Genomic DNA, 15,666 nt, shown 5'->3' with positions numbered 1-15,666 from the left:
TTCAATTCAGTTTTTGTCTCTGTGATTACTGCCACTGGTGTGGTTAAGTCATTGTTTTTAGCAAAGGAAGCGTTCAGTTTTTACCTAGGTTTACAGTGAGCTTCACTTTTCCTCCATCAAGTTCTAGTCGCAGAGTGTCTGCCGACTCTTTAGAAGTGGTGGCCAAAAGAAGCCCATATGCTCGTTGAGACATGAAACGTAAGGAAACATCTTCTGCTTCTGTGTGGGCGACTCCAGGGAGCAGGACCTTAAGGTACATACTGCCATCATAGCTCAGAACTGCTGCTTCTGTAAAGGACAACACAATTAGAACAGAAGAAATCAATAAAAGTAATAACATAATAAATTAATGGGCAAAGAACATTTTTAAAATGAACTGTTATTTTATTGTTAAATTGTTTATAATTTCTTTATACATTAACTATCATGTGTGATATTTAATGATATTTTTAATACCATCTATTGATGATGCCGTGCTATAATGCTGGTGTTTCTTTCGGAGACCATCAAGGCAAATTCTTCTACATTTACCAGTAGGGATTTTACTTGTGATAAAATAGTCACCTCTGGGTGCATGCTGCTTCAGATACTCACATGTTCCATAAAAACCCATGAGGCGAGTAGCAAACAGGTTCTGAGTCACTAGGGGTCACCTTCTGTTCCACACACCTTCCTATTAGTGGGTCCAAAGAATATTTTCAATGCACACTTTCCTGAAAATAGCTGTATGGTCAGTGGGTGCTGCAGTTACCACTGGCTGGAGACCAGAAATAACACAGAACATACATGGTGCCAGCCCACTTAGGATCTTCAAAAAAGTGTCCAAGTGTTATATTAAACTATTGCATCACAGTGTAAAACAGTGAAGTTTTAGGGTGTCGCAGGAACCCTTCTTCAGACATGTGCAGGGGCAGCGCTAGGGGGGTGCTTGGGTGCACTATAGCACCCCCAAAAATGTTGCTAGCACCTCCATCTCTGCTACCATATCTGTCACCGGGGGCTGCTTTTGCCTTTAACTCTCTCCCCTGACTGCAGTGTCCCTCTACTGCCACACACACAGGATTCTGAGGCTGGCAGCCGACGGGAACACTCTCTCTCAGCTGTGCAGCATCTCCCCAGGAAGTGGGCACACTGGCTGCCCTCACTGCATATGCTTCACTGGCTGTCTCCACCGCATACTGCCCAATGACTGTCCTCACTGCATAATGATCACTGACTGTCTTATGTTGTGGCAATTTTATTAAAATGTATTTAATATGTATTGTCACAGTGTCTCCCAGTGTTAGTTCTCCTGCAGCCCGCTCTAAAGAGCGGACTGGAACAGACTGACACCAGTTGAGACCCCTTTTGGTAGTGGAAAGCTTCCTGAGGATGCAGAGAACTGTTTGCAGAGTGGGGATATGTCCGCCAGCGAAGGGCCCCTGTGTGATGCACAGACAATCGTCTGGTGGGAATGTGTTCACTCTGCAAAGTCATTATAGGTTATGGGGATGTACGCTCGTGTCGCCCCTGTGTGTCTAATCAACACGTAGGGGGATCATGGCGTGCCCCTGCAGATAATCTCCCATCCACAGGAATGGTTGTATAATCTGGGTATGCATTGTTCTCTGAACAATGCAGAATAAGGATTCACACCAATGATAAAAACTGGAGTCTTTGGGTGCGTTGACTGGGGACAGTGTCCATGATTCCATGATTCCACAGTTCAATACCCCATGCATGGGGCCTGGCTGCTTTGATTGACATTCTTAGTCGTCTGAGACATTTTGAGCCTGCGCGAGTTCAGTTTATATTGTCAGCGTTAGATTTTGTACTTAAACATAACTTTTTCTCTTTCCTTGATTCCCACTTCCTCCAGGTACAGGGTGAGGCTATGGGCACCTCGTGTGCCCCATCTTACACCAATCTGTACCTGGGGGAGTGGGAACGCTATCTATTCATGAATGACAATGCATCCATGTTTACTGACCATGTAACCGCATGGTATTATTACATTGATGATATTTTTGTCACCTGGGATGGCAAAGTTACACTTCTTAATGAATTTCTGGATCACATTAATTCTCATAATGAATTCAACTTGAAATTTACTATGAATTTCAGTACGGAAGCAATAACATTTCTGGATCTGAATGTAATTAAACATCAAGACGGGCACCTATTAAGTAGCCTTTACCGAAAACCTACTGCAAGGAACACCGTTTTGGAAGCCTCCAGTTTTCATCATGTTCCGTTGCTAAACTCCATCCCGTACGGCCAATATATACGAGCCAAAGGGAATTGTTCTACTGATGCACTTTTTGAAGAAGAGGCAGCCAATCTGAGAGTGAGATTAAGAGCCCGGGGGTATTCTAATTCAGTTCTGAAAAGGGCCTATCATAAGGCAAAAAATAAAACCCATTCAACGCTTTTATTGTTACAAAGAAAGTAGAGACTGACAACTCAATATGAGCTGTCACTCAATACACATCTGAACACAAAAGTCAGGAATATTTTACAAAAACACTGGCATCTGCTTCATACTGATGCCACTTTGGCACCACTCTTGGGCGAACGTCCTCTAATTACATTCAGACGGTCCCCCTCTCTTCGTGAAAAATTAGTGCATAGTGAACTTACTACTAAACACGACATACAAAAATATTGTGGTACTTTTCAGTGTGGCCATTGCAGATACTGCAAATATATGGACACACGGAGAAACATTACATTATCGAATGGGGAAAACTTTAAACCCAGAAAATATACTAACTGCCGAACACCGGTGTGGTATATTTACTCACCTGTGAGTGCGGTAAGTTCTATGTCGGTAAGACTAAGTTAGAGTTTTGGCGTCATATTTACCACCATGTAGTGAGTATCAGAAACAAGACCTAGCCCTTCCCTTGGGAAGGCACAGTGCTGCCATACATGGTGATAGATGTCCAGAAATTAAATTTTTGGCACTTGACCATATTGGCCTCACTTCTCGGGGGAGGGGAGGATTATAACAAACTATTGTTACAGACCAAGATTTTTCATCTGAAGGCTACTATGGCTCCGGGACTTAATGAAGCCTTTAATTTTAGGTCATATCTTCCGGGATTTGAGTCTGGAGTATGTGAACTGGACATGTAAGGGAATTAGTTAACTTTTTTCAGGCAAATATATATTTTTTTACTAGCTATTGTAATCCAAGACTAGTATTAAGTGGTCTTGTTACCCGCCCTCATCTGAGGGCTGCTGCTGCTAAGACCCCTCAGTAGTAGTAAATGTTGGGCGGTGTGATATTGTGCAGTAATCATATATGTATGATAGCATTTGCCTGTTACCATTACGATATATATTGGCATGACGTCTGAATTATTGCAATTGCAATTGCAATCCCGTACATCCCCTTGCCTTACTGATTTGCTTTATCCCATTTGACTATAGAATTTGTCTGTTATACCATCTTTTAGTGGAGGAGCTGCCTTCCCTTTTGTTTCTTTTTATTCTCATTGTCCTTAAGGCATGCTGCCTTCCTGCCCGCCCACAAGTCTGGACTGGATAGCTTCACTCCTGGCGCGCAGGGGTCCTGATCAGTCCCTTCCACTTGTGATGGTGGTGCGGCTCTGGACATGCCAATTCTAGCTAAGTTGGTCCCTCCTGGGGCCACCTTACGCATGTGTTCCATCCTGGTGCGCGGGTGTGGCCACTGTGCATCGGCAGCATCCAGACGCAGCCCTGCCTCGTGTCACCTGGGGGCATGGTCGCGCCGTGGGCTGTGTTGCCGAGGGACTTTGGGGAGGTGATTGGCGTGAGTATCTCGCACGGTATCCTCCCACTTATGCTGCACCAGCTGAGTCTGATCGCGATCAGCATCGCAATTGGCTCTCCCCTCCATAAAGGTGCTCATATACCGGCCCCCATATCCCCTTTGGTGATACTGAGGGAGCGTCCAGATGTGAGCACAGAGTCAGTTTATTTATCACTTCCTGACAGGTTTTGGCACTCTTTGTCCGCTACATATACACTCTTTGAGTTGTTGGGGCATATGATTGTTGAAACCTGGTCTGTTTGTTGGTTATACTTTTCCAACAATTCTGTTTCTGTATATACATATTCACACTACCTTTTTGTATTATTTGCACAGCATTGGTTCCAGTTTGTTTGGTGGGTGACTATTTTGTGCCCCACCACACTTAAGTACTCGTAGTGAAGCAAGCCCCGGTCCTCAGTTGATTTGGGTTTCAGGTGGGTTCGGATGGTGCTTGTCCCATCGTCCAATGAGTTGCCTGACCTAGCCAAGCCCCTCCAGTTATTTCTCTTATATAATTGGTTTGCCATGTAAGTAAGCTTATTCGTGTACTACATTTCATGCTTGCATTATATGTTGCATGGCCAGCTATCTGGCTGAACAGTTATTACATTTATTACGATGTATTAAGATGAATGTATATTTATATACTTCTTTTCTCTTTGTAGAAACCTTATACCCATTTGAGTCAATAACATAAAACCTCTGAAGAAGGACTTTGAGTCCGTAAGGTGTTATTCACGGTGTATTGATCGCCGCTAGCATTTTGCAAAGGATGGTGTTTTTCTTACATTACACAATTGTAGCAAACAGGGTATCAAACATGGCTTTTATGTATTGTATGTATTATTTGTACATGTATACTATTTACATTGTTTAATAAAATGTATATTTTTATACTTCTGGCTTTATCTGTCTATTAACGACCCTTAGGGGTTCCTTACCGTACCTTGGGTACCAGGTGTTTTTTTGCTATGTTTGTTATTATTGGGTCAGACAGATTAAGCATTTCCACACACAGTCACACTCCAAGGCCAAGGCCAGCCATGCAGCTTTCTTTGTCTAGCTAAAGATGATGGATTACAGAGACAGGGGGCAGGAAATCATACACACTGCTTCTGCCCAGAAACGCCAATAAGACTCCCCTAGTCATTGCTCATTGGTTGAGATTTGTATAGCTCCTCCTGTTTGAAGGAATGCCTGTGCTTGATTGGCCAATTGTGAAATCATCAAGCTTTATTGTTAAGTACTCTAAATAAACAGAACAGAGAGGCTTCAGAGTCAGTCGAGCTGTGGAGCTAGGGATGTAAGGATTGTGGTCATGTCTGTGTTACTTGGGAAGATACGAGAAACAGGGTCGTACTAAGATGCATTATACCAAAAGGCTGAAAGTGACATGGATTACACGTAGCGTACAGTGGAATTTCCACAACATTTAGTAGTCGGTTCTTCCTTCTTAAGCTTCTTGTAGTCAACTGTCTTGTAAAACTTGTGCTGGTAGTTGGGCCCCTGCTTATTCCAGGGGTCTGGGTTATTCTTCTTGTCCCAACAAACTTCAGCACTGGCTGTTGTCACTGCATACAGCTTACTGACTATCCTTACTGCATACTGCTCACTGACTGCCCAACTGCATTCTGCTCACTGACTATCCTCACTACATACTGTGCACTGGCTGCCCCCACTGCATACTGTTCACCGAATAACCTCACTGCATACTGCCCACTGTCTCTCTTCACTTCATACTGTGCACTGACCGCCCCCACTGCATACTGCTCACTGGCTGTGCTCAATGCATACTGCCCACTGACTGTCCTCACTACATACTGCCCACTGACTGTCCCCACTACATATTGCCCACTGGCTGTCCCCAAATTTATACTGCTTATTAATTGCCCCTACTGCATATTGCGCACTGGCTGTCCCCACTGCATACTCCTCACTGACTGTCCCCACTGCATACTGCGCACTGATGATCCTCACTGCATACTGCCCACTGATGGTCCCCACTGCATAGGGAAAAAGGGGGGGTTGTAAAGGTTTGTGTTTTTTCACCTTAATGTATCCTATGCATTAAGGTGAAAAAACACCTGGCAGTCACTGGCCCCCCAGCACCCCCGTTTTAATTACCTGAACCCCTTCATCTCCTCGGTGGGGACACGCTGTCTCTCTCTCTGGATAGATTGATAGCAGCGCAGCCATTGGCTCCTGCTGCTGCCAATCAAATCCAATGATGCCGGCGCCAGGGGGGCAGGGCCGAGTCCAGCATTCGGCAGCTATGGACGCCAAATGCTGGACTCGGGAGAGCGCCCGCAAGGTAATCCCCCAGGAGAGCGCTTCTCCCAGGGGGTCATCTGATGTGGGGAGGAGCGGCAAGAGCCGCCGGTGGAACCCCAGAAGACAAGGTTCATGGCCACTCTGTGCAAAACGAGCTGCACAGTGGAGGTAAGTATGACATGTTTGTTGTTTAAAAAAAAAAAGGCCTTTACAGTCACTTTAAATGGGGAGGGAAGGAATGGGGGATGGATGAAGAAAAAAGAGGTGTAAATAAAAAGGAGTAACCTGAAAAGCAGCCACAAAGCACAAAGAGCAGAACAAAGAGAAATTATTATATACAAAATTCAATAATGTTACTGTTGTCTGAAACAAAATCATCTATCATTGAGGAAGCATGTGAATGTCTAATTGGTGTTTTTCGGCTCCCTGGCTGTACAGCGCCAAGTGTGTAGATCCAGGAAGCTTCTCAGCATAGGAGGGGACAATCACGGTCTCCACCTCACACAGGTCAATTAATGTGCTCAGTTACCATACCTCTAAGCTCATGTACCTGGTGTTTATGTATGACAAAACTGACCGGTACTGGTTTACTTAAGTCCATCTGTTCACCCTTTGCGGCTTTAGCCAAAGCCATTCTAATATCACGCCTATGTTGTAGAAAGCATAGTTTGAAAGGGCCAGTTGTTTTATCAGCATACATTATTGTACATGGGCATTTCAGAATGTAAACACAATGCTTCATGTTGCAGTTCATCTACTCAGGTATGTGGTATTGGTTGCCTATGTCAATATTGTTGTGGAAATTTTATGAAGATGTATTTTAATATGTATTGTCATAAGTGTCTCCCAGTGTTAGTACTCCCGCAACCTGCTCCAAAGCGCTGACTGGGCAGACTGACGCTGGTTGAGATCCGTTTGGTAGTGGAAAGCTCCTTGGGGATGTAGGGAAGTGTTTGCGGAGTGGGGACATGTTGTCCATCAGCAAAGGGCCCCTGTGTGATGCACAGAACGATCGTCTGGGGGGATGTGTTCCCTCTGCAAAGACATTATCAGTTTAGCGGATGTGCGTTCATGTCACCCCTGTATGCCTGATCAACATATTTGTGGTGCCATGAGCATACACCTGCAGATAATCTCTCGTCCACAGAGACAGTAGTATAGTCCGGGTATGCTTTGTTCTCTGAACAACGCAGAATAAGGATTCACGAACAAACGATAAGAATGGGATTCTTTGAATTGTTGTAGTTGGGAGAAGTGTTCATGATCTCAGGCTCCCTGTGATCATGCTGAGGATAGCTTACAGAGATGGGGGCTGGAGATTGTACACGCTGCCCTCGCCCAGACACACCCATAAGACTCCTCTAGTCATTGTTGTATTGGTTGTTGTATAAATTCATTTTTCCAGTGTTGAAAGTCACATCCTGTGTTGTCAAATCCTGTGTTGTCATATCCTTATTTGGTCATATCCTGTGAGGTCACATCGTCTGTAGGAGGCGATTGGCTGTTGGAGGCAGGGTTTTCCTGTTTGTGGCTTCCTGTTTGTGTGTGAATAAAAGCAAGAGCTGCTGCCCAGGATGGGCAGTCATGCTGAGATGAGGACATAAGTATGGTCATGTCTGTTTACTGGGGAAATGCGGGAGACATGGGTTAGGAGACCATGTGGCCATGTCTTGATTTTCGTTTGTTCCAGCTGCCATTTTGTGTCCACTGTGTTTTGGGTGGAATTGCTATTTTGGTTTGCAGAGGCGCAGTTTAAGGCACCGTTTCTTTTTAAGTGAATTCAATCATTTCTGTTTTTGTACTTTTTACATACTTTTCAGTGAAACTTCTCTACTTTGCACTGAATTTACTAACTTTAACTGAGTTTTTGTACTTTTTAAAACGGTGTGTGTTTTTAATTGTTTGGGAGTTTTTCAGAGGGCAATTCATGCTCCCGCCCACCTATTGTTTTGGGTTTTTAGAACTGAGGTTTGTATTGTATAGCCTGCAGTTTTAAATGTCTTGATAGACATAATATGAAGCTATTCAAGGCTTCCCCTACCCCTCCCTCTTCCTTTTCAGGTGTGCAACAGGAAGTTGGTGGGAGGAGCTTGGGGTCTTTTGACTTGTGTTTGGAAGTAATTTTGATTTTTAAATTTAATTAAGGTTTATACTGTAATACAGATTTGGGTAGAGAGCAAACAGGAGGCATCCAAGTTATTGTTGTAATATCTAGGTACAGATAGAAGCCATAATATTGTTTTGAATAGCGGAGGATTTCATTAGGCTTTGTAGTTTGTCTGACAAACACATTTACAAGGCTGCCGATAACCGGTTGTAGAGCATGTAAATATGAGGAGTAGTACGCTAGCATACCAGGAGGCCATGTATAATAATCGGAATACGCCGGGTGCCAGTACTGTAAAAATAGTCACTAGGCAGTACTGCTCCGAAAGTTAGTGCGAGGGTGCCCTGGACGCAGGGACCATCATAAGCTATTCGAATAGTCATGGGTAATGTTACCATCCATGCATTGGAGAAAAAAAATGAGTCTCCACTACAGTCAGACAGCTGCACAGTACATGAGGTCTGGGTTTGGGGCTCCGGACATGAGACCCCTTAAAGATTGGCAAATATGGTCAGAAGGTACAGTAAGGTGTATTTCTTTGGAAGGTACTTTGATGTCTGGAGGTACGAGACCCCAGAATAAAAATACCTTGGAAGTAGTTCAGCTGTGGCTTCAGAAATCTGTAATGATGAGTGAGTTGATGGATGTGTAATACACGTTTGTGTGTTTAAAAATGATCATGCCTGTTCTTGAACTTTGTGTGGCTGGTCCATGCAAAAGATGTCAAGCTGCTCTTGTGTTTTTCCCATTGTATTTTTTTTCTATCATTAAAAGAATGAAGGTAGCATTCCATCTAGTTGTTTTGTTTTTTTCATTTTTGTTTTGGGAACTTTGAAATATTTCCCCCACATTTGTATCTAAATGTTTGTCTCATGTTTGTATGTGGTAACAAGAATATGTTTGAACCTACCGCGAAAGCCCTCTTATGTGTCGCGGATGCTGTATTTTAGTAAGAACATGAAAGTAATGGTTACAGAGAGTTTAGTTATTGTGGGTTTTGGGGAATGTCAGTGACAATTTACCAATGTACAAGAATGTTGTATTGTTTACCATTCTTTGCAGGTTAAATATGAAGGATAGAGTAATAACTTTTGTTTATAAGTATCTTTTCAGGTCCAAGGAGTTTCTGAAAGTGTATGTACATAGAAAGTAGGTAAGAAGGTAAAAGTATCATAGGCGATTTCACTGTTTCATTGTTTTTTTTCTGCACCATTCTAAGCCCTGCGTGTCTTCCTCCAGTTTGTAACCGCTCTAATTCTAGCCAAGTTTGTGACAGATGACTGGGCCATTGTAAAGAAGCTTGAGGGATGGGACAACTGGATCCACGCCAGCCACTGCAAGAAGCTGCTCAACTACACCAAAGGATGAGGAGTATCTTTGTTTATTTATATTTTTAAAGTGTATTTTCCAACTAGCTAAGAAAGCGAACAGGACAGATTGTTGGTTCTACTCTGAATCTCCACGAGCTCTAGTACTCCAGTGATGAAGGCGTTACATGATATATAGGATTTTCATATTGGTATGAGGAGTTTTGACAAACTAGTAAAATCCAAACAGATACTTGTCAATAGAATTTAACGATGCATTTCTAAAGAGTAAAATTAATTATAATTTTAACAATAGCTCTGGTTCTTGACAGCTTTGGTATCAGGACAACTAGGTAACCCACAAGTGTGCTTCAACTTTAGTTTGGTATTAATGCGGATCTACAGCTTATTTATTTTATTTTATTTATTTATTTCAGGTACTTATATAGCGCCGTCAATTTACGCAGCGCTTTACATATACATTATACATTCACATCAGTCCCTACACCCTCAAGGAGCTTACAATCTAAGGTCCCTAACTCACATTCATACATACTAGGGCCAATTTAGACAGGATCCAATTAACCTACCAGCATGTTTTTGGAGTGTGGGAGGAAACCGGAGTACCCGGAGGAAACCCACGCAGGCACAGGGAGAACATGCAAACTCCAGGCAGGTAGTGTCATGGTCAGGATTCGAACCAGCGACCCTTCTTACTGCTAGGCGAAAGTGCTAACCACTATACCACTGTGCTTATAAGGTAATTCCCCTAAGGCAAGAGGTTCATGTGTGCTGGTGAAACTCATCTGAGCATCTTATGTCGCAGCCGATCGTGAGGATCTAATGGTGGCGAGAGAAGGTAAGAATGGCAGGGACAGCTAAAAGGGAATTGCTTGTAGGGCTTGAGCTTATGAAACGATGAGCAATTGAACAATTTCTCATCCATTGAGGATGGGATGTTTCATGTAACTGTTGAAGCTACAAGGAAGTTCCCACAGTCCAAGGTGGGTTTCTGTGAATTCATAGGAAAAGATTGTTATACCTGGATCCGGGATACTAGTGACAAAGTTCAGGCCCATATGGATAAGGTTTAGATCCCTGCAAGGCAAAGCAAAGCCAGAGCTATAGCTAGTGAAGGTTGAAGTCCTTTTAAGTATCTGGGAATCTTTGGGGATTAAATTTTTTATTTTACAGTGGATCATAGTTGAAGGATGTAGGGTTATATATACTCATGTTATTTTTGTTTCTATTCCTTCTATATGCCATAATGAGGTGCTACTGTTGCCTGATTGGACGAGTGAGCAGATCTTGAGGAGATGACAACGCCCTGAAGCCCAACAGCCTTCATGTCCTACTCTAGGTCATCCCTCCTGAAGAACAGTCTACATGTCAAGCCATGTTTTCTTTTTTATGGACTTGTATGGACTGTAAGGACTGATTCATTTCCAGGTGTAAGAAGAAGATCAAGACTCATGGAGGGACACGGGATATGAGAGCATATGACAAGAGGAGGGACTGTAGTGGAAATTTTATAAAGATGTATGTTAACCACTTGCCGACTGCCTCACGTCTATATACGTGAGCAGAGCGGCACGGGCAGGCAAAATCACGTACCTGGTACGTGATTGCCTTCCCGCGGGCGGGGGGTCCAATCGGACCCCCCCCCCCCGGTGCCATCGGCGGTCGGCATTTGGTTGGGAGCGATGAGAGACGAGGGGGAGACCATCCGATCGTGGCCCCCCCTCGCGATCGCTCCCAGCCAATGAGAAACATCCCCTGCCTCTGTATAGTACACAGAGGCAGAGGATGTGATGTCATCTCTCCTCGGCTGGGCAGTTTCCGTTCCAGCGCCGAGGAGAGAAGACATGTAAGTGCACCAACACTCACACACAACACAGTAGAACATGCCAGGCACACTAAACACCCCCGATCGCCCCCCGATCCCCCCCCAATCACCCCCCCCAGTCACAAACTGACACCAAGCAGGTTTTTTTTTTTTTTTTTTCCTGATTACTGCATAGTGTCAGTTTGTGACAGTTAGCAGTGGTAGGACAGTTAGTATTAGCCCCCTGTAGGTCTAGGGTACCCCCCTAACCCCCCCTAATAAAGTTTTAACCCCTTGATCACCCCCTGTCACCAGTGTCGCTAAGCGATAATTTTTCTGATCGCTGTATTAGTGTCACTGGTGATGCTAGTTAGGAACGTAAATATTTAGGTTCGCTGTCAGCGTTTTATAGCGACAGGGACCCCCATATACTACCTAATAAATGTTTTAACCCCTTGATGGCCCCCTAGTTAACCCTTTCACCACTGATCACCGTATAACTGTTACAGGTGACGCTGGTTAGTTCGCTTATTTTTTATAGTGTCAGGGCACCCGCCGTTTATTACCGAATAAAGGTTTAGCCCCCTGATCGCCCGGCGGTGATATGCGTCGCCCCAGGCAGCGTCAGATTAGCGCCAGTACCGCGAACACCCACGCACGCACCGTACACCTCCCTTAGTGGTATAGTATCTGAACGCATCAATATCTGATCCGATCAGATCTATACTAGCGTCCCCAGCAGTTTAGGGTTCCCAAAAACGCAGTGTTAGCGGGATCAGCCCAGATACCTGCTAGCACCTGCGTTTTTCCCCTCCGCCCAGCCCGGCCCAGCCCACCCAAGTGCAGTATCGATCGATCACTGTCACTTACAAAACACTAAACGTATAACTGCAGCGTTCGCAGAGTCAGGCCTGATCCCTGCGATCGCTAACAGTTTTTTTGGTAGCATTTTGGTGAACTGGCAAGCACCAGCCCCAGGCAGCGTCAGATTAGCGCCAGTACCGCTAACACCCACACACGCAGCATACACCTCCCTTAGTGGTATAGTATCTGAACGGATCAATATCTGATCCGATCAGATCTATACTAGCGTCCCCAGCAGTTTAGGGTTCCCAAAAACGCAGTGTTAGTGGGATCAGCCCAGATACCTGCTAGCACCTGCGTTTTGCCCCTCCGCCCGGCCCAGCCCAGCCCACCCAAGTGCAGTATCGATCGATCACTGTCACTTTTTTTTGTAGCGTTTTGGTGAACTGGCAAGCGCCAGCGGCCTAGTACACCCCGGTCTTGGTCATACCAGCACTGCTGTAACACTTGGTGACGTGGCAAGTCCCATAAGTGCAGTTCAAGCTGGTGAGGTGGCAAGCACAAGTAGTGTCCCGCTGCCACCAAAAAGACAAACACAGGCCTGTCGTGCCCATAATGCCCTTCCTGCTGCATTCGCCAATCCTAATTGGGAACCCACCGCTTCTGCAGCGCCCGTACTTCCCCCATTCACATCCCCAACCAAATGCAGTCGGCTGCATGAGAGACATTTTCTTTATGTCCTCCCGAGTACCCCTACCCAACGAACCCCCCCAAAAATGTCGTGTCTGCAGCAAGCGCGGATATAGGCGTGACACTCGCTATTATTGTCCCTCCTGTCCTGACAATCCTGGTCTTTGCATTGGTGAATGTTTTGAACGCTACCATTCACTAGTTGAGTATTAGCGTAGGGTACAGCATTGCACAGACTAGGACACACTTTCACAGGGTCTCCCAAGATGCCATCGCATTTTGAGAGACCCGAACCTGGAACCGGTTACAGTTATAAAAGTTACAGTTACAAAAAAAAGTGTGAAAAAAAAAAAACACAAACAAAAATTAAAAAAAAAGTTGTCGTTTCATTGTTCTCTCTCTCTCTATTCTCTCTCTATTGTTCTGCTCTTTTTTACTGTATTCTGTTCTGCAATGTTTTATTGTTATTATGTTTTATCATGTTTGCTTTTCAGGTATGCAATTTTTTATACTTTACCGTTTACTGTGCTTTATTGTTAACCATTTTTTTGTCTTCAGGTACGCCATTCACGACTTTGAGTGGTTATACCAGAATGATGCCTGCAGGTTTAGGTATTATCTTGGTATCATTCTTTTTAGCCAGCGGTCAGCTTTCATGTAAAAGCAATCCTAGCGGCTAATTAGCCTCTAGACTGCTTTTACAAGCAGTGGGAGGGAATGCCCCCCCCCCCACCGTCTTCCGTGTTTTTCTCTGGCTCTCCTGTCTCAACAGGGAACCTGAGAATGCAGCCGGTGATTCAGCCAGCTGACCATAGAGCTGATCAGAGACCAGAGTGGCTCCAAACATCTCTATGGCCTAAGAAACCGGAAGCTACGAGCATTTTGTGACTTAGATTTCGCCGGATGTAAACAGCGCCATTGGGAAATTGGGGAAGCATTTTATCACACCGATCTTGGTGTGGTCAGATGCTTTGAGGGCAGAGGAGAGATCTAGGGTCTAATAGACCCCAATTTTTTCAAAAAAGAGTACCTGTCACTACCTATTGCTATAATAGGGGATATTTACATTCCCTGAGATAACAATAAAAATGATTTAAAAAAAAAAAATGAAAGGAACAGTTTAAAAATAAGATAAAAAAGCAAAAAAATAATAAAGAAAAAAAAAAAAAAAAAAAAAGCACCCCTGTCCCCCCTGCTCTCGCGCTAAGGCGAACGCAAGCGTCAGTCTGGCGTCAAATGTAAAAAGCAATTGCACCATGCATGTGAGGTATCACCGCGAAGGTCAGATCGAGGGCAGTAATTTTTGCAGTAGACCTCCTCTGTAAATCTAAAGTGGTAACCTGTAAAGGCTTTTAAAGGCTTTTAAAAATGTATTAATTTTGTTGCCACTGCACGTTTGTGCGCAATTTTAAAGCATGTCATGTTTGGTATCCATGTACTCGGCCTAAGATCATCTTTTTTATTTCATCAAACATTTGGGCAATATAGTGTGTTTTAGTGCATTAAAATTTAAAAAAGTGTGTTTTTTCCACAAAAAATGCGTTTGAAAAATCGCTGCGCAATTACTGTGTGAAAAAAAAAAATGAAACACCCACCATTTTAATCTGTAGGGCATTTGCTTTAAAATAATATATAATGTTTGGGGGTTCAAAGTAATTTTCTTGCAAAAAAAAATAATTTTTTCATGTAATCAAAAAGTGTCAGAAAGGGCTTTGTCTTCAAGTGGTTAGAAGAGTGGGTGATGTGTGACATAAGCTTCTAAATGTTGTGCATAAAATGCCAAGACAGTTCAAACCCCCCCAAATGACCCCATTTTGGAAAGTAGACACCCCAAGCTATTTGCTGAGAGTCATGTCGAGTCCATGGAATATTTTATATTGTGACACAAGTTGCGGGAATGAAACAAATTTTTTTTTTTGCACAAAGTTGTCACTAAATGTTATATTGCTCAAACATGCCATGGGGATTTGTGAAATTACACCCCAAAATACATTCTGTTGCTTCTCCTGAGTACGGGGATATCACATGTGTGGGACTTTTTGGGAGCCTAGCCGCGCACGGGACCCCGAAAACCAAGCACCGCCTTCAGGCTTTCTAAGGGCGTAAATTTTTGATTTCACTCTTCACTGCCTATCACAGTTTCGGAGGCCATGGAATGCCCAGATGGCACAAACCCCCCCCAAATGACCCAATTTTGGAAAGTAGACACCCCAAGCTATTTGCTGAGAGGTATAGTGAGTATTTTGCAGACCTCACTTTTTGTCACAAAGTTTTGAAAATTGAAAAAAGAAAAAAAAAAAATTTTTTTCTGATCTTTCTTCATTTTCAAAAACAAATGAGAGCTGCAAAATACTCACCATGCCTCTCAGCAAATAGCTTGGGATGTCTACTTTCCAAAATGGGGTCATTTGGGGGGGGGGGTTTGTGCCATCTTGGCATTTTATTGCCTTCAAAACTGTGATAGGTAGTGAGGAGTGAAATCAAAAATGTATGCCCTTAGAAATCCTGAAGGTGGTGCTGGGTTTTCGGGGCCCCGTACGCGGCTAAGCTCCCAAAAAGTGCCACACATGTGGTATCCCCGTACTCAGGAGAAGCAGCTGAATGTATTTTGGGGTGCAATTCCACATATGCCCATGGCCTGTGTGAGCAATATATCATTTAGTGACAACTTTTTGTAAATTTTTTTTTTTTTTTTGTCATTATTCAATCACTTGGGACAAAAAAAATAAATATTCAATGGGCTCAACATGCCTCTCAGCAATTTCCTTGGGGTGTCTACTTTCCAAAATGGGGTCATTTGGGGGGGTTTGTACTGCCCTGCCATTTTAGCACCTCAAGAAATGACATAGGCAGTCATAAACTAAAAGCTGTGTAAATTCCA

The 15,666-nt window shown here is 43.8% G+C and overlaps 1 protein-coding gene across 28 annotated transcripts in view; it reads right to left on the bottom strand.

Moving 5' to 3' along the window:
* Positions 1–15,666, bottom strand: part of NRXN2 (neurexin 2) — a 3,426,600-nt gene that overhangs the window by 1,381,941 nt on the left and 2,028,993 nt on the right. For all 28 annotated transcript variants that reach the window (XM_073605072.1, XM_073605074.1, XM_073605073.1 and 25 more), the window contains one exon: positions 85–288. In XM_073605072.1, the coding sequence (XP_073461173.1) occupies positions 85–288 (204 nt within the window). The remainder of the gene's footprint in view (positions 1–84; positions 289–15,666) is intronic.

The sequence above is a fragment of the Aquarana catesbeiana genome, linkage group LG11, assembly GCF_042186555.1.
Source record: "Aquarana catesbeiana isolate 2022-GZ linkage group LG11, ASM4218655v1, whole genome shotgun sequence".
Lineage (NCBI taxonomy): Eukaryota > Metazoa > Chordata > Amphibia > Anura > Ranidae > Aquarana > Aquarana catesbeiana.
This window is presented reverse-complemented; position numbering and strand designations above follow the sequence as displayed.